General features: G+C 40.4%; 2 protein-coding genes across 6 annotated transcripts in view; one reads left to right on the top strand and one right to left on the bottom strand.

The window, feature by feature from the left end:
* LOC131686023 (protein tramtrack, beta isoform-like) overlaps positions 1-17,988 on the bottom strand; it is a 59,054-nt gene extending 41,066 nt beyond the window's left edge. The window contains exon 1 of one of the 5 annotated variants that reach the window (XM_058970134.1): positions 17,264-17,988. The gene's annotated coding sequence lies outside the window, so the exon portion shown is untranslated. Of the gene's footprint in view, positions 1-15,940; positions 16,050-16,386; positions 16,599-16,644; positions 17,030-17,263 lie in introns of those variants that run through there. The other 4 variants (XM_058970138.1, XM_058970139.1, XM_058970136.1 and 1 more) reach the window with 4 other exon arrangements.
* On the top strand, positions 9,638-17,675 carry LOC131681183 (uncharacterized). The gene is made up of 2 exons (XM_058961894.1): positions 9,638-13,528; positions 17,514-17,675. Exons 1-2 carry the CDS (start codon positions 9,638-9,640, stop codon positions 17,673-17,675), a joined length of 4,053 nt encoding a protein of 1,350 aa, XP_058817877.1.
* Positions 17,989-19,072: the final 1,084 nt, after the last annotated feature.

Genomic DNA, 19,072 nt, shown 5'->3' with positions numbered 1-19,072 from the left:
CCTCAGTTTGTCACTGCTGGTAAACCCCTAATTAAGATTTCGGCCAATAACCAGGTCTTTAAATTTATTTCAAAAGACCATACCGACCATTTCTCGGTCGTAACCGAAATTTCAAGGTTCGCTCGACCAAGATCGGGTTCGTGTTAACCAGCTTAAAACAAGCAAAAGAGATTGCTTCTTCCGAGCGTTTTCCGAAGGAATATTTTGTGGGCGTGCTCAACGATAAGAGTTCTAGTCTCTCTGTCAGACTGTTTGTACCGCGGGTCATGAACTGTCTTAACTGGAAACATAGCCACCCATTGTAATAATAATACCTGCAGCCGAATTCCGGTTGGAAAATGTCTTTGAAGAGAAGAAATTTTCTAAGAGATTTTGTTATTTGTCTTTAGGGTTGGGAGTACCGGTTTTACCGTTACCGAAAACCGGTAAAACCGTCCACATATCCTATACCGGAATACCGGTTTTATAAGAATGAAAAACCGGTATTTTCGGTAATTTGTTAGGAAGAACTATTTAATAAGAAGTTTTTATTGTTGCACAGCTATAAAACTTGTTAAAAGATTTTCACTTGCTAGTGTTTTCAAATTAGGTCTTATGCACAGTTGGTTTGCCTGTTTCGGGACTCTTTAATAATGATATAACCAGGGGAATAGTGCTTAGGTAAGCAGTGGGCTACAGCTTAATTAAACAACCCGAAAAAACCCACATGTGAAATAAAACTTATAAAACTATGGAGGAACAGGTAAATCTGCAAGACAAAATCAATCAACTCCATATTCTCACATATGGAGCATGTATTTGTATTAAATTTATTCACTCTACTGCAAATCTATAACGCACAGACCTATCATAGAACTCTGACAATAGATTCTACGGTTTTCATCAGCAATACTGCCGCGGGGTACGTTGGAATGAAATTGAAAGAAAATTGTTACAAAGCACTGGTTTTCAAGACAAGGCGGAATTTATACTGAAGCGGTTTCAGTATGAGTATTCGAAGTTTTGGATACCAGTGAGAAATCTGACCTTGATCTACCTGTCCTATAGCGTTTTCGTTTTCGACAAGCTGAAACCCGTTCCACTTTCTGGTGAACATCACCTTCACGTCCGAGTATTTGGATAACCAGAAAACAGTAACTTAAGGTCTGATTTTCCATATATTTGTTTTTCAAATCTCGGAACGCCAACTGCATCTAGCTAACCAGTGTACTTTTTAGATTAATAAGCGACGGTACTTTCATACTATGATGCAGAGACCAGCTGCTGTCATTTTTTATTTTGATTATAGAGGTTTTTACCTTAGGGTCGAGTTAGAAAAATATCTGGAAAAATTTCTAAACCTATTAGCGGGATTGAGAATCGAACCTAGGTGAGGCAATCGATTTACCAATTACGCTATTCCCTACCCTGGACTTTAGAAAAGATTCACAATACCATAAGAGTAATCAAATCAACATTCATAAAGCTTTTTCGATATTGGAGCACTTTGAAAGCAATTCATGTTCTCTGTTAATTGATCAAATGCCCAATGTGCTTTGTATGTTAAGCGATTATTTTGTTAACACAGTTTGTAATTTTTTTTAAATACCGGTTTTTACCGGTTTTACCGGTTTTTTCATTTCCAATACCGAAAATACCGGTTTTTTAAAATCCTCCGGTTTTCCCAACCCTATTTGTCTTATTTTACAATTCCCGTACAGTTCGCTAAGAAATTTTTTGACAATTAAAAAAGAAAAAGAAAAGATTGATCTCTTCGGGATTTTTGCGGTAGAAAAGCAAAAGAATTTTTTTGTGTTATATCCTAATGATCCGTCCATTTTTCAGAGATATCAGCAATACATTTGATATATCGGACGGTGATTTTGAGAAATTGTTTCGAATTGAGGGATCAGCCATTAAATGCGATTTCCTTGAAAGATGAGAGAACGACTAAAATCTCGACATATTTACAGGTTCTTTCTACGTTTAGATATCTTAGCTCAGGTAATTATTTAATGAAATACATTGTGAATCGAAATTTAACGTAAAATGCACATTGACACACGATAATTTTTAAATAGTGTTTAAAAATAATGAAAAAAACAGCAGTAGTCTTTAGTCTAAGAGCAAAATTTTTCTATCATAATATATTCATCATCACTTCAACATCATCATATTTAGGTTCCCATCAAGTGACAATCGGCCAAGGCAACGTTGCCGATTTTACAATCAACCTGTCATCCTAATTTGAGGAACGTAATTGTGGCAATGGATAAATACCTTTTGGGAAAATTTTTTGGTTCTCCAACAAATGGTGCTGAGTTAGGGACCATTCATAAATTAATTTAACGCAAAAATTCCCCGAAGTTGATTCTCCCCTCCCCCATGTAACAAATCTTCACAAATTTCTCTATCCCCCCTCCCCTATTACGTAACAAATTTTTAAAAAAACATTTTTTTTTCTTCAGTAAGAACATGTTGCGTAACGTTCTAACTTACTCCCCCTCCCCCATATGTCACAATTTGTCATACCCCCTCCCCTCCTAAAAGCGCTACGTAATTTATGAATGGTCTCTTAGCTCGAATCAAACTACACACCAAAAAATCTGAATTTTGTCGTTAACGTAATTTCAAACTTGCCACAATCCAAAAAACCGTAATTGATGAAATGACGAAATATAACCGTGTTCTGATTAGTTTTACATGGAGGAGGTGGGCGTAGCGTAGTTGGTAAATCGATTGCCATGTACGCAGCGCACCTGGGTTCGATTCCCGATCCCGCACATAGCGTTAGAAATTTTTCATAAGAGATTTTTCTAACCCGAAGTGTCATTCCAATCGAGCACAAAACTTATCAAAAACACTCAATCCGAAGAAAATCGTTTCAAATCCTTCTGGCCAATGACAGGTCTCGTACTCGATTGGAATGACACTGACAGATAAATGGTAAACAAACAATAGACGTGTTGAGTCTCTATCCAGAGGGATTCAGCCGTGTTAATATGTATCAGTTACATATTACTATAAAATACATCTGGCGGAGGATAGTTGAACTACATTTTCTCTTTGCTTAAAGTTTCTCTTTCTCTTTGAATTTTCGGAAGAGAAGAGAATCTTTTTAAGAAAAAAGACGTTCATAAAATTTCTTTTCTTGAAGACTATTTTGATCGATTTCTCATACGCTCGGAATTCGGTTGCTGTTGTGTAAAATGCGGCGAAAATCATCTTGCAGTAGGAATACTTAAATGTGCCCTTGCTGCGGAGAAAATTAGCATGATCTCTCGACAATTTCCGCGTACAAATTACGCAATGATAAACTTAAACGTTTCCGCAAGGAAAATATAAATGAACAAAATCATATTGAATTTTTGCCTTAAATTCTTTTGTATTTTGAAGACTTTATTGTAGATATGTAAATTTTTACATTACAGCAATGTTTCGATTATATCACGGTCAGTCTGTATTTTTGCGTGATATATTCAAAACAAAACAAAAGATTACATTCAAGCATTAATCCATGTATTTCTATAAACAAAAAGTAATAAAAAGTTAAAGTTAGTCAAAAAGAATAAATTATGGTAGGGTAATAAGCCTATTTTTGGCATGTTTCTATTTTCATATTACCTATTTGAAGCCGTTGGTTGGAGCAGCGTTCGCCATCTTTGTTCAACGCATTGGGTCAAATGGTATGGCATCAGCGGATAATTTTTCTCCACACAGTTTCACTTTACGTATCCCGTACCGTTTCTTAAAATTGTTGAACCACCCAAATCTAAACTTGAAGGAATCTGGCACGTTAAGATGTATTCGAATGGACTACGATTCAGTTCTCGTTGTTTCAACATCCATATAAATAGTCCCATATCCAATCGTTGATGTTGTCCTTCCAAAAGAAAAGGTTTCACATCCATTCAAGAGAAAATGCCATATCTCGGCATACCTAACATATCTTTCCAATTTTGTTTTTGTTAGATTTTCCTGCGGATAAGAAAAAAATAAGCAAATAAAATAGAAGTCGTTTTTTTACCCACTACACCAGACGCCTTCTTAAGGACACGGCACCTAAGTTACGAAGAATTTAAAACAAAAACTACTACTGGACTGCTGTTTCTACTACTTAGACATCTAAAAATATTTCAGATTCATTCTTAAGAATCTATTCTTTAAGATAAAAGAATAAAAAAGTTCGACTTTTTGACCGACCCCATCATATATAAACCCTTAACGAAATAGTCCGAAACCCAATAACAGGCTCATTACCCTACATGTAAATAAGCAAATTGAAAAAATATCTTAAAAGTATCAGGACATAATAGTTGGCCTAATTGGATCACAACGTAGTGTGCCTTGTCTGTTTTTCAAAAAGTGTGATATAATCAAGACAAAACCGTGATATAATCGAGGGTGATATAAACGAGTGTTGATATAAACGCATAGTGATATAATCGAAACATTACTGTACTTATAAATGAACTCTCATTCGTGTTTCTCAGCAACGGCTGAACCGATCTTATCTAAACTAATTTCAAATGAAACGCCTACTACCCAGATAGAATTATATTAAATGTTTTTGATTCTGATGTTTAGTTTCCAAGAAATGGATTTTTGAATGTGGAAAAAAGAGTTTTTTTGCAGGTTTTTGGAAATTACTGTCGAAAAGAACTATATAGATAAACATATTATATATCTTCAGATAGCTTATAATATGTATCCCACTTCCTACCTTTTTCCTTTACTAACATAAGAGGGGAGCAAGCCGCCCCTAAATACGCCTTTCCCTTCCCCCACTAACATGTGTCATGTAATTAAAAAACCTGTTTTAATCCACCTAGAGGTGCAATTGTGCCTTTCTCATTTCTCCAAACTATGATTTAGTAGCTGGTTCGTACAATATAACATTATGGTAATGTTTTTCATTCTTATTACACTTGGTAAGTATATATAAGAGCACCTTTTTGCATTCATCGCGGTATCGGTTTGAATCGGAGTTTTCTATGTGATCGCACTCCACAACCCGTAACTCCGGAGCCGGAAGTCGGATGGAGATGGAATTTAATATCGGTTTCCGGGGACGCAACACCTTTCATTTGAGACTAAGTTGATCAAATCGGTCTAGCCATTTTCGAGAAACCAATATAACCGTTATTCTGAATTTGGATGCTTCCGGATCCGTCGATGGTGGCCAGTGTGGCCAAAGAGACTTTGAATGACTGTTGGTGACCTAGATCTACAAATTCAACAAATGTGTTTACATTTTGGAAAAAAATTCACCTTTTTACATTCATCACAGAATTCGTTAGAATCGGGATTTGCTGCGTGATCGTACGTATCACCCTGTAATTCAGGAACCAGAACTCGTATCCACACAAAATTCAACAGCAGCTGATGGACCTTTCATTTAAAATCAAGTTTGTCAAAATCGGTTCAGAAAATTCCGAGAAACCGATGTGGACAAATCAACAAATTTTGTTTTGTAACCATACTCTTCAACTCGTAATCCGGAACAAGATGTCGGTTGAAAATGAAATTCAATAGCGACCTATGGAAATATTATACCTTTCATTTGAATCTTAGTTTGTAAAAATCGGTTCAGTCATCTCCGAGAAACCGATGTGGACATTTTGTTAACAAATCCGCACATACACACATACATACATACATACATACATACATACATACATACATACATACATACATACATACATACATACATACATACATACACACATACATACACACATACATACACACAGATATTTTGCGATCTCGGCGAACTGAGTCGAATGTTATGAGTCGGTTAGAAAGTCGGTTTTTGGAGCAATTGCATAACCTTTCTATATGAGAAAGGCAAAAGAATAATATTTAGCTTAATCAGCATGAGTTCAATAGTATTTTCATGTGATTATATTTTGAAATGATGGTGGAATGGGTTTGAAAGTGGAGGGAATGGGGGGTTAGTAGAGTGGGAGTGGAGGATGCGTCAGAAATCCTTCATCTTATTTCGGTATACGGGATGGATGCAGGAAATGCGGGCGTGAGGGTGGTCCAAGGGGAGGGGAGTGATGAAGGATGGAGGTGTAAGGGCAAGACGGAGGGAGGGAGGGGGGCGGCGACGCAATACTCAACTGCATATTTTGTCTTCCATTTGAGACTTGACTTTGAGAAAATCGGTTCAGTCATCACCGAAGAACCGATTTGACTTTAATTGTGGAATATGCCCGGAATTCCGGACTTCCGGAATCGTCGATAGTAGGCAATATATTCAAAGAATGTTTGATTGGCAATCAGTGATCTAGATCTGCGATTAGAAGTAATTTGGTGACAATTTCAATAGTTTTTAGCCTCTGAGGTATTACGATTGTACCGATTTATATGGGAAATTCCAGTGTATCCTTACTAACACCCCTGTAACTCCGGAAGCAAGAGTCAGAACCGAATGAAATTCAGCAGCAGTCAATGGCATTACTGTATCTTTCATTTGAAATCAAGTTTGTAAAAATCGGTAGAGAATTCGTTGGGGAATGGGTGTGACATTAGCTTAGGAACTTGGCGAGTTCCCCGGGGGCGTCATGACCTGTCATAGGTGGCCAATGTGGTCAAAGCTGCTTTGATTGATCATTAGTGATCCAGACCCGCAAACTAGAGTAATGTTACATCAATTTTAATATGTTTTACATCATTTGAACATCATGGTGGTACCAGTTTATATGGAAATTTGCTGTGTGACCGCACTCTTCAACCCGTAACTCCGGAACCGGAAGTCGGATCAACTAAAAATTCAATAGCAGCTTATGGGAGCGTTATACCTTTCAGATGAAACTAAGTTTGCGAAAATCGGTTCAGCCATCTCTGAGAAAATTGTGTGAGTTTAAATGACACACACACACATACACACACACATACACACACACATACATACACACACACAGACATTTGCCGATCTCGACAAACTGAATCGAATGGTGTATGACACTCGGCCCTCCGGGCCTCGGTTAAAAAGTCGATTTTTACAGTGATTGCATAGCCTTTCTTTATATGAGAAAGGCAAAAATGAATTATCGGTCTCGTTAAGCTACCGCATTTGGGCCTAATTAAAACGCATTTAAGATAAAAAAAATTAGCAGTTGCTTCGAAAATATTGTGAACCTTATCTCATTCGTTCATTTGTTTGGGTAGTTTGTGTTAAAAAAGTGTCCTAAATTAATTGGTACAATTAAGAGGGTGGACTGCTTTAGGAGAGAAAAATAAAACCTGTTTTCGTGATTTCGAGAGAAGGAAGAGTTTCAGCTATTTGAAAATGTATGTATATTTGTAAACACATTTGAAAAGTTAAATTCAATTTTTTTCTTGACTATTTCGCTACTGTTCAACTAATTGGCAGATAAACTGCAGTTCGTAATTCTAGTTGATATTAATGGAACAACAAAGATTTGATTTTCCGTAACTTTTGTCCGCGTTTTTCTAAAAAAAATATATAGGTATTTTTGGTATGAATTTTTGATTTTAACGTGCCACAGAAATGGTTAAAACCGGTTTGCTGGTAATATTGTTTTGTTAGAATCTTAAAAGGGCTGTATTAAAGATTGTTGTGATATATCTTCGATATTTTCGATCTTGTTGGCAGGGCGGATCCAGAAAAAAGTTTCGAAAATATCTGTGTGTATGTATGTGTGTGTATGTGCGTGGGTGTGTATTAGAGTGACACTGTTCGCATCGTATTATTGCTGTAAGTGAAAACAAGAAAGATAATTTAATTGTCTACAACTTTGTCGAAGACTGCTAGTGAATCCGGATTTGTTAAAAGAAGTTATTAAACTTTCAGCGAAGTGATGGCTGAGTCAGTTTTCCATGGGGCCTAGCAGTGCATGGTTGTGTATCAGTACTCGATTCGCACGAACTAAACATTTTTGTGAAATAACCGTTAGATTTAGCTCAACAGTATGTTCAGAAGATTTGTAGTAAATAATCGGAGTCATGTTTCGGTTAGAAAAGTTTAGTTCCACATTGTACCGCATAGAGGGCGCCAACACTAACTTTTCAACGGAGTGTTGCCAACACTGCAAGCACCTAGTTTTGCTCGGCTTCCAAGGAAACAGCAAAAAACAAACCGCAGGAGGCGAAGGTGAAAATTTTTCCTATTTTTTTCATTCTGGAGAAATAATTCCTTCGAACAAGAAGCCAATTTGACGGAAGATTTTAATATCTATAATTTTAATAAAAAGTAGAATTGTATTATTAATTCACACTTTTATTGCACCAGTACGTGTATGTACTGATCGGGAATAGAGGAATCTGGATTTGGAGTTCCGTTCCCAGCACGCAGCTAAACTGAGTCTGGTCCTTCTTCCGCAGGTGAGCACTGTCCCGCTGTTTGCTACCAGGAAGTAGCCTACATTTTGGTCCTTCGAATGCCAATTGCCAGTTTATATGGAAGATCAATTACGTCGCTCTAGCAGGAAAAACCAGCCCGGGGACAACTTGACAGATAGTGCTTGTTTCATATATGTACCACCGATTTGATGGTGGCACTAGTATGCCTTTTCTGTACGACTACCACGAACAACGACACGAAAAAGTTTCAAGAGAAAAGCGTGTTTCGTTACGTGTGTTATGAACGCCGTCAATGCGGCTAGAACAACATTTAGAAAAAGCGTATTCCAAAATGTGGATAAAGAAAAATATTATTAGAGAATAAATTTATCCCTGATAGGAAACCGTCAGCAAAGTTACATAAATCTTATTACAGATTTAGCTGGAAGGTGTTGTTTTTAGCAACCGGCTCTCTTCCTTCCTAAAAATGTTTTGGTTTTCTTGTTGTGTGAAGTTTGTAATCGGTATATCATTGGTGTTATAAATGAAATATAAATGTAAAACTTTTTGGCCAATGAAAGTAAATCACCAAGCTTAACAATTCGTGAACCTGCGACATCTTGTTTCAAGTTCATTAAGAACGTCAAGAATTCTAGCATTTTGATTTTTACACATTTAGCAAAATTGGTTTTGAATAAAATTTGTGTGCTTTTATCAGAATTCTGGCATCAAACCAGTAGTGCTCGGTTTCAGCAAGAATGCTGCCAGGAATGTACAATTTTGTTCGACTTCGGCCAGAGTTTTGTTCGACTTTTGCAATAATTCTGTCCGGAAGATGTTGCGATGGTTTTGGTATGGATCCCTTCAGAATTATTCTGACATTTTCCTCGGCTCTACCGGAGGATTTCATGCCTTAGGAGATGTTGATTAGTTTCGGAAGATTTTCGGAAATTCCAATATAAGTGGTAGTGGCTTGATTTTGAAAGTCATCTTCTTGTATTTCCGAAAATCGATTTATTTTTTTCGGATTTTTTAAATTCCAAATGGAATCTATGTTTCTGTTTAAGTATGGGGGAATGAGGACAGTTTCAAATGTAAACAGCGAAATAAATTTGATGAAAGAAATGCTTAAATTGATTATTTTTTAGATATGGAAAATAGTAAATGGGATGCGCCTTTTTCAAATTTTGCTCCATTCGAGCCGCCATGACATCACCAAATCACCACAAAATTTGCTTATGAGTTCAATATATGGGAGCTGTCAAGTTGTCCCCGGGCTGGGAAAAACCAAGGCGCAATTCCCAAGCGGTTAGAAAGTTTTATAGTTGAAATTCCGAAGCACAGCAACATGATACGCACTCCACCAAGCCAACTGAATCCAAATATCCAAGACGGGGAAAAAGGTGCAGACAATCAGGACAAAGTACCAGAAAATGAATCTGTTGTCTCTGACGTATCGAAAAGAGGCACATCGCGAAGCAGCATAACTGACAGCCAAATCAAGCTCTTAGATCTTGAGGAGGAAAATGAGGAGGCGGAACTGCGTGCTTCTATTGAACAAGACAGGATTGTAGCCGAACAGAAACTAGCCGAATTGCAGATTCAGCATGACCTGGCACTGAAGACGGAACAAAGGAAAGCTGCGTTTCTGAAGCGACAACGTGAGCGAAATTTGAGAAAGGTTGAGCTGCTGTCTAGATCGAGTACCTCGAGCAGATCGAGTGCGTACACTAATGCGTCTAAGCGTGTTGAGGAGTGGGTTGCTGAGGCAGAAAAGGTAAGGCCACACAACGAATATGAAGAATCATCCCACCGGATGAATCATGCATTTTCACGAGAAACCGTAGTACGGAATACGTCGACACCTGGCGTAAGAAACGCGACAGCACCCGAGCCTGGGGTGAACGAAATCTTGTCTCAGGCCTTTAAAGCGTTGCAGAGTCGAAACATGAAAGACCTGCCCTCGTTTTCGGGTGACGTAATGGAATGGACGATTTTCGAAAGCGAATTTAAAACGTCAACTAAGGAATATAAACTAACTGATCGCGATAACCTGAGACGGTTGAACAAAGCGTTGCAAGGTAAAGCGCGCAAGACTGTGGAATCACTGCTTGCATCCCCTGAGAATGTGCAGCAGATTATACGAATGTTGCAGTCAAACTTCGGACGCACCGAATGGGTGGTGGCAAATAGACTAGAAGCGCTAAGAAACCTGGAGATCGTAAAAGAAGGTAACATCGAATCTTTCCGTGCCTTTTATAATGCGGTAATTGGTACCAAGGTTGCGATGACCAACGCGAAGGCGGATAACTACCTGATGAATCCCGAACTCATCTCTCACCTGGCTGATAAACTGCCTGCTTTCAGCAAACAGATGTGGATTCGGCATAAGGCCGCTTTGATGAAAGAAGGCGTTATTATCGAGTTTAACACTTTCTCGCGTTGGTTGGAGGATGAAATGGACAACCAACTTGCTAGTCTCAATCCTGTATTTAGCGCCAAGAAGGCCAACTACCAGCTCAAGCCGAAACCGATGGTTCTGAATGTCAACTGTCGCGACGATGAAGGAACAAAGATTTGTCCTTTGTGCTCGGCAAATTCTCACGTTGGTCTAGACAAGTGTGAACAGTTCCATAAGCTGTCTGTTGCTCAACGTCGGTCTGCTGCTAATTCCTGCAAAGTCTGTTACATCTGCCTCAAGTCAGATCACTCCAGAAGAAACTGCAAGTCCGAGAAAAAATGTTCAATCTGCAAGAAGAATCATCACGAGTTAGTCCACTCCGACGATTCTGCGAGGAACTCGAAGTACACCCGTACGAACACGTGTAACAGTCAGCAGAATGTATGCAATGTCCATGGCAAAAATATGAATACACTGCTCCGAGTAGGAAAGGTGAGGATCCAAGGTCCGAGAGGTACAGCAGAATTATTTGCACTTTTCGATGAAGGTTCGTCTCTGTCGATGATGGATGCTGCAGTTGCGGAGAATATTGGATTGCGAGGACCGATCGCTCCTGTGTCCTATCGTTGGACTAATGGTATTTTGCACAAGGAAGAACAGTCGATGATGCTGTCGTTTCGCATTTCCGGACCATCGGAGCAAGCGAAATGGTATAACGTTAGCAATATCCAAACTGTGCAGAATATCGCTCTACCTCCGGTGAAATTCGACGTTGCGAATATCAAGCGATTGTATCCTATGTTAGACGATGATAAATTAGTTGCGATCCAGGATGCCTGTCCCTGTATACTGATTGGCTCGAATAATGCGGGCCTGATTGTACCTCTGAAGACGGTGCAATATTCGCTTCAAGGCTTGCAATTGACTCGTTGTCACCTGGGATGGACGATCCATGGAGTAATAGATCCGACCATTGCTGGATCGAATAAACATCATGCATTCCTGTGCTCAGAAAATGATGACATTGAACTTACTGATCTGGTGAAGAAAATGTACAAAGTTGAAAATTTTGGGATTTCTGGTCAGATGGCGAAAATAGCCGATGAAGATCAGCGTGCACTAGATATCATGAACCGCACGATCAAACGGCGTGGGGAACGATTCGAGGTAGGCCAGATTTACAAATACAACAACTTTGACTTCCCGGATAGCAAACCACAAGCGCTACGTCGGCTCCAGATTATCGAAAAGAAAATGGACTCAAACCCCGAATTCGCTGAGCGATACTGCAACAAAATTCAAGACTACGTTGATAAGGGGTACGCTAGGAAATTGGAACCTGAAGAAATAGCTGAAACATCGAACACCTGGTACCTGCCACACTTCAGTGTGGTGAGCTCCGAGAAGTTCCGTTTGGTCATGGATGCCAAAGCAAAGTCACATGGGTTTTCTCTGAACGATCTGTTACTGAAGGGTCCCGATTTAGTTCCACCACTGATTGCGATTCTGATCCGCGCCAGAATGAAAAGGATTGCTTTTGTCGCGGATATCAAGGAAATGTTTCACCAAGTACTCATCCGTAGAGAAGATCAAGACTCCCAACGTTTCCTGTGGCGTGGTATGAACCGTATGGACCCTCCCAGCGTGTACGTTATGATGGTGATGATATTTGGCGATGTTTCGTCTCCATCGATGGCGCTATTCATTAAGAACTTCAACGCGAAAGAGCTTGAAGAAAAGTACCCTGGTGTTGAACGAGCTGTCGTCAAACAACATTATGTGGACGATTATTTTGATTGTGCTGACACGGAGGAAGCGGCAATCGAAATGGTTCAGCGTGTGATAAAGGTACACGAACAAGGTGGATTCAAGCTGCTAAAGTTCTCGTCGAACTCCAGAGCTGTGTTGGATTCACTCGATCCTGAAATAGTAGCGGAACAGAAACAGGATGGTATTCGTGTCCTCGGAATCAAGTGGGACCTGCAGTCCGATGAATTTGTATTTCCATTGAATTTTCCAAAACTGGATGCGTTGTATCGGACCGGGAAAGCGGTGCCTACGAAGCGGCAACTGTTGAAATTTATGATGGGCATCTTTGACCCGCTAAGTTTACTCAGTCCTGTTACGATTCAACTGAAGTTCATCTTTCAAGAACTGTGGCGGCTGCAGTCCGGATGGGATGATGAAATTCCGGACGGTCTTGTTCCCAGATGGATGGAGTGGTTAAATGAAACTGCAAAACTAGGAGAAATACGACTGCCAAGATACTACTATCCAACGGTACCGTCATTCGATAATGTGGAATTACACGCTTTCTGTGACGCGAGTGATAAGGCCTTCGCTTGTGTGATCTACATGGTTCATCGTCGAGAGGGTAAGTCACACGTTGCTTTGGTTTATGCAAAATCAAGGGTAGCGCCCCTGAAGGCACAAACCGTGCCGCGATTGGAACTGCAAGGATGCGTTCTGGCCAGCCAAATGATCCATGTACTGCAGTCAGAGCTGACGATAGAAGTCAAGAAGATTTTCTTCTGGAGTGACTCGAAGATCTGTTTGAGTTGGCTGAAGACAAATCAAAAACTGACGGCATACGTTGGTGCTCGCGTTATGCAAATCAAAGAGAATGGTCACGGCGTAGAGTTGTGGCATTGGCTTCCGTCGCAGCTGAACGTGGCCGATTTGGCTACGAAGTGGTCTAAGTTTGGCAGCATGCTAGAATGGGTTCGTGGTCCAGACTTCATTTATCGTGATAGTGTCAACTGGCCGAATTACGAACCGTTGGAGATGTCTTCTGCAGAGCTTGTGAGTTTCCACTCGGAACTGGATTGCACGGAGCAGGTTTGTTGCGGTGCATTCGCTGAAGAATTGATTGATCTTCCTGATATTGCGCGGTTCTCTGACTTCAATCGATTGGTTAGATCAACCGCATACTACCTGAAGATGAGAAAGCTTTTAGCATTGCCGAAATGCGAAAAGCCCGAACGATTGATGATAACTATGAAAGACATAGTAGATGCTAGAAGTGCATGGTATAAGAAGGTACAGTCTGAAATTTTGCAGAGTTGCGCAGCCTGATGAAGATCGGTTTCGTGAAGAGTAGCAGTCGCCTAAGAACATATTCACCATTTCTACACGATGGAATCATTCGTATGAAAGGCCGTATTCAAGATCACAACAAACCGTTCGAAGTAAACAACCCTGTCATTCTTCCTGATAACCACCCGTTCTCAACATTGCTCATCCGTATGTATCATATTGCCAATGCACATCAGGGATTAGAGACCGTCGTTAACAGTATTAAAGAACGTCACCGCATTTTGAAGATTCGTTCGCAAGTAAAGAAGTACACGATGTCCTGTGTGAAGTGTCGAGAGATAAGAGCAAAACCAGCCGTTCCGCAGATGGGCATCTTGCCAATGGAGCGCACAACGCCGTTCGTGTATCCGTTTACCTGTACGGGCATCGATTACTTCGGGCCGATGGCTGTGAAGGTCGCTTTACATTCCATTGGTCAATACAATTCAACTAGAACATTTACAACTGTATGGAAAACTTTGCTCGATGAAACATGGAAAGCACTCCACGTATTTTTTGGGGAAAATACGGGAGCTACTGAGTGCTTTATCTGACAAATCATTCCAGATTACCTTTGTGTGGGTCCCTTCTCATTGCTCCATTCCGGGCAATGAGAAAGCGGACTCCTTAGCTAAGGTGGGTGCCCTAGAAGGTGACGTTTATGGAAGACCAATTTGCTTCAACGAATTTTTCAGTATTACCTCGAAAGTTGACAAAACTCGTCGAGCAATGGGGAGCTAGGAAGGTAGGCTACATTCGATAGTCCCCGAGGTATCGACGAAACCTTGGTTCAAGGATAAGGGCGTGGGTCGTGACTTCATTCGTGTGATATCCCGACTCATGGCATCCTACCATTACACGCTGGATGCACAACTCCGGCGTATTGGGCTCGTGGATAGTGGTATCTGCGCTTGTGGCGACGGCTATCACGACATCGAGCACATTGTCTGAGCAGAGTTATTTGGGACGCCAAGAGGAACCAAACAAGTGCTGTGCCCGGCTGATGTAGTTATGATTACGTTTTTCCATATAACAATGCTTCACCCTATTGTATATTAGTGTAGTTCGTATTCGCATTTCGTGTTATTGGTGCTAATATAGTGAGGATGGCATATTGTTCTAAATGACTCACCCATTGAGTAGATCAGAAGTGTAGTTCTGTAGAGACCACAGTAAAAAAAAGAAACAAATTTCACTTTTTTCTTCATCGTTTACAAAATCGGGTTGTTTTTTAATAAAATTTATTGAAATTAGGCATAAGTCATAGGAAATTTTATCTATTTTAATAAATTTTATCAATTTCTCATTTCGGTTAACTACGAGATGCCATGCACTTGATGAAGTAGGACGATGTTTCGCGCGCAGAGGCCGACGAGATCCGCCAATTTGAAGCCGCCATTTTGAATTGTCGGCAAAAAGTAAGCATTTTCTAATTATCGATAAATAACGAATAAAAGATCAAAAGCAGAAGTTCGTATGCCTTATCGTTTAGTCACAAAAAATTCGAATATTGTTGATTTTCCGCCGAATCCAGGAGAAGATTCCCTTATTGTCTGTATGTACTACAGCGGACTCGAAAAGTGTAACGGGAGGAAATTGTTCGTTAGTAAGATGAGGGATTCGATTAAATTGCACTAGAATTCGTTACGCCGCGCGTGAATTTATCTGGACATAAATAGGAAATCGTAGAGAGCGACTAAAATGTTGCTACTGGTCGCAACATTAAAATTCTCGTGCGAACATAACCAAAGAGCGAAAACTGGAAGCCAAACTTGATACTTGTGTGGTTGATCTACTAATATGTGATTTAGCTGCAATCGATATTCGATTGAAAGAGATGAAAATATTATCCAGTAACCCTACTGCCAATATTTACTACATTATAGCGACATTCAATTACCAAGGAACAGGAAGATTTGAAATATTTTTTAATATTAGAAGCAATAGTACTCAAGAAAGAGCAAGGAGGTGAATTTGGAGGGTTTAGAAAAGCGTGGAATAGGGTCGTATGAGCAAGCTTAGAGTTTCCCGATGGCTTAACTCTTTGTCTTCTACTGTGATATGTCTTGACAAGTGTAAAGTTCCTTAGCACTGTGAGCTGTCAATTGCGCAGTAATAATAAAGCCCCGGGCCAAATAGTATCAAATTTAACAAATAAATTGTTGTACTCTTTACCTTAACTTCCCGATCATCCTTTAATGTAAGATAATCGAGGTCAATTTTCAAACTATTTTTCAAGTGCAACAGAAATCGTAAATTTTTCCTTCACCTGATTGTTCTGAAACATATTAAATTTGTTAAAAACAACGGTTCTTCTCCATCGCATTAACCTCCATCAACCATACCACCCTCTAACACTAGAAAAATCCCACAAACAAGCATGCTTTGTTTGAATTTCCATGCATCCCGCTAATGAAAATACGTTTTTCTTTTGTCCAGAGAATCACACCCCACGGTGTCCAGTGTCCAACGTGTTTGCGTGTGTCTGTAGATATACCACCCATGCAGCGCTTCTGCCGCGGTGTCCACTCTTCACACCGTTGTCCACTGTGCTGCCTGATGGGAGGAAATTTCAATTGTTCCCAAAAATATCCAACCGCCAGCTATAAGAGGGTACCTACTGTACACACATACGAAGATTCCTTCGCCAGCGCGATATTTTCCACCTCTCCTGCGACTCTGATGGCTATTTTTCTTCGGCCACAGATATTGTTGATATTATTATTCTTACTATTATTTTCCACCGATGGAATGTACTTTTGCGACTCGCGATGCATGACGATGCGACTTGTCGCTGTCAGTTTTGATTGAGTAAAGGAGAAATTTATTTATAAACCCGTATTGAATCGAAAGATTAAAAGCAAAAAACCTAGTGTCACCTCGTCTTGTTCTTGACTGGCCAGCACGAACAAATCACTCCGGTCGTGGCTGGGAAATTCGATTATCGTTCGTTGGTCCCCGCACCGTGCACGCTGGCACCAATGGTTACGCGTTCGCAAAACACTATGTCTCTGGCTACTGTGATTCGATTGGAGATTGGAACGGCGTGAGCAGATCTGACATTTCTCACCCTTTTCCTGTTCGGTCCGCAAACGTTACTTGAAAGGTGGTTTGGGGTGGTACAAAATTACTTGGCTCGTTCCGTATTTTGTTCGGTGGAAATCAATTTGTAGTTTGTTCACTTAATGCGCTTACTGACGATTCGAATCGGTACAAGACCATCAAAAGCAAGAGAGAAATTTAACACAACGTGAGACACACGCACTTATCACAGCATAGTTATTCGGTGACTAATTAACCAGTGAGCTCAGGATCCACATGCTTCGTTTCTTCCCTCGCACTCGTCAATCTACACGATCGGTTTCTCACTTTGAAGAGGATCTTGATTCACACACGAAACACACTACGAGGATTAAACGCGACAGAAGCTAGCGAAAATGAATGTGGATAGGGCTGATAGTAGCAACACTTGAGTAATTATTTGCACCCTTTTTTCACCTGTTTTGTAAATCCGGGAGCTGATCCAATAAACGTGATTATGTACGGGTACAAGTTGATTGAAGATTAATTTCCTTGGAATGCTCTACGAGCAAAGTAGGTCCGTCGCGACGATCACCACGTTCTGCAATAAATAGATCTGCCGAAAAAGTGCCAATGCTACTACTGCTGCTGAGTCGCCAAACACCGCTACCGCGCTGAGCTACGATGACATCTCCCAAAAATCCAGGCCGTATTGTACTATTTTTAGTCCCTGATGGCCTGGAGAACTACTACCACTACTACGATGGCTGGCGCTGCTTTTGCTGCTGCTGCTAGTGCCAGTGGAAACGCGCGCGTGCTCATCTGCCAAGCCGAATGGTGTGTAGTTGTGCACGACGCGGAAGAAGAAGATCTGCGCGCTGCTCCGTAATCGCCGCCGAAAAGTTCTGAAACTCGCCACACCGTACACTAAAACCGCGATCCAAGAGTGCTTTTCCACACCATTCTCATCGTGGTCGTAGTTGCCGTTGACAAAAGAAGAAATAGCCAACAGATGATGATGGTGATGACGATGCTGTTTACGCTTCGCGCTCACCCACGTTCCAATTTTGCCATGCTTGATCCTCGTCGCGTTCAGCAGTTTTTCTCGCTCACGGGGTGGCGTTTTCCACCAACTATTGCACAAGAGACCGGGATGATGATTTACGGAGTCGACGCGATTTACACACGATCAAGCTTCGCCGACTGACCGAGACTGACTGACGATTTTCCTCTAGGTTTGCTGCGATCGGACTTTTGAGAAATTCCGAAAAGTCGCGACTAGCGAAGAGAGAACGCGTTTCTGGGTGGGTATTCGGCCGAGAATGGACACATGTTGCACTGCATGTACTATGTTGCTGTCTCTATTGCAGATGATTCAACCCTGGACCGTGAGACCACATGTCGACTCGGTGTTTTATTTGACTTTGATTACTGCACGAAAGCGAGTCCTTTCAAATGCACGGCTTTCTGAGCAACAATCAAAATTTTATAGAAACACTTTGTGTGGTCTTGTTTACATGCACTTTGCGTTTGCACTTTTAATTGTGTTATTACAGTTTTTCCTTGGTAGACATTTTAATGCAACACTTAATAAGAGAATTAATAGACGTACGAAGCGAGCAGCATGTGTAAATCAGTTCTTGAAGTAATTTTGGGTCGACTAAACTAATAAATCGATACGGATGAAATTTCGAAAAAAACGAGGAGAATTCAACATAAGCATGTTAGATCCCCCGTGTTTTTCTGTTCCGTTGTTGAGCAAGCTCAATTGAGATTGCAAAATAATCATTTTAAGAAAGACAACATGGATAGAAATAGTATGTTATTACTCATTATACTGTCTCCAGTTACAGGTCATTTTTTTTTCTAGAGGCTTGCCCGGCGTTTTGAAAAGAATATGGCATCCATGGTGCGCCACAATGGATTAAGAGATAGCTTGATAAGCTCTATCGGGTTGAAATATCACATTCGGCTTCGGCCGAAGGATATAGTTAAAATGTTGCTGTAAACCTCCGTATTTATTTTATCGCCTTCAAGAATGAACTCCGTGTTTATTCAATATGATCCGAAATAACTACCCCAAACACCATAAAGTTATTCACACACGAGGCGACAGAACACATGCCACAAAATATATTCAACGTGGATTTTGTTCCACCTATTCCAACGCAGTTGCTGTCGCTTCATTGGAATAGCAAGAACAAAATTCATAGTGAATATTTTTTGTTGCGTGTCTTGTCGCCTCGTATGCGTACAGCTTAACACTAGCGGGATGCTTTGTAAAGT

The sequence above is a fragment of the Topomyia yanbarensis genome, chromosome 2 (genome assembly GCF_030247195.1).
Source record: "Topomyia yanbarensis strain Yona2022 chromosome 2, ASM3024719v1, whole genome shotgun sequence".
NCBI lineage: Eukaryota > Metazoa > Arthropoda > Insecta > Diptera > Culicidae > Topomyia > Topomyia yanbarensis.
Note: the sequence above shows the minus strand (reverse complement) of the source record. Positions and strands in the feature narration are given on the sequence as shown.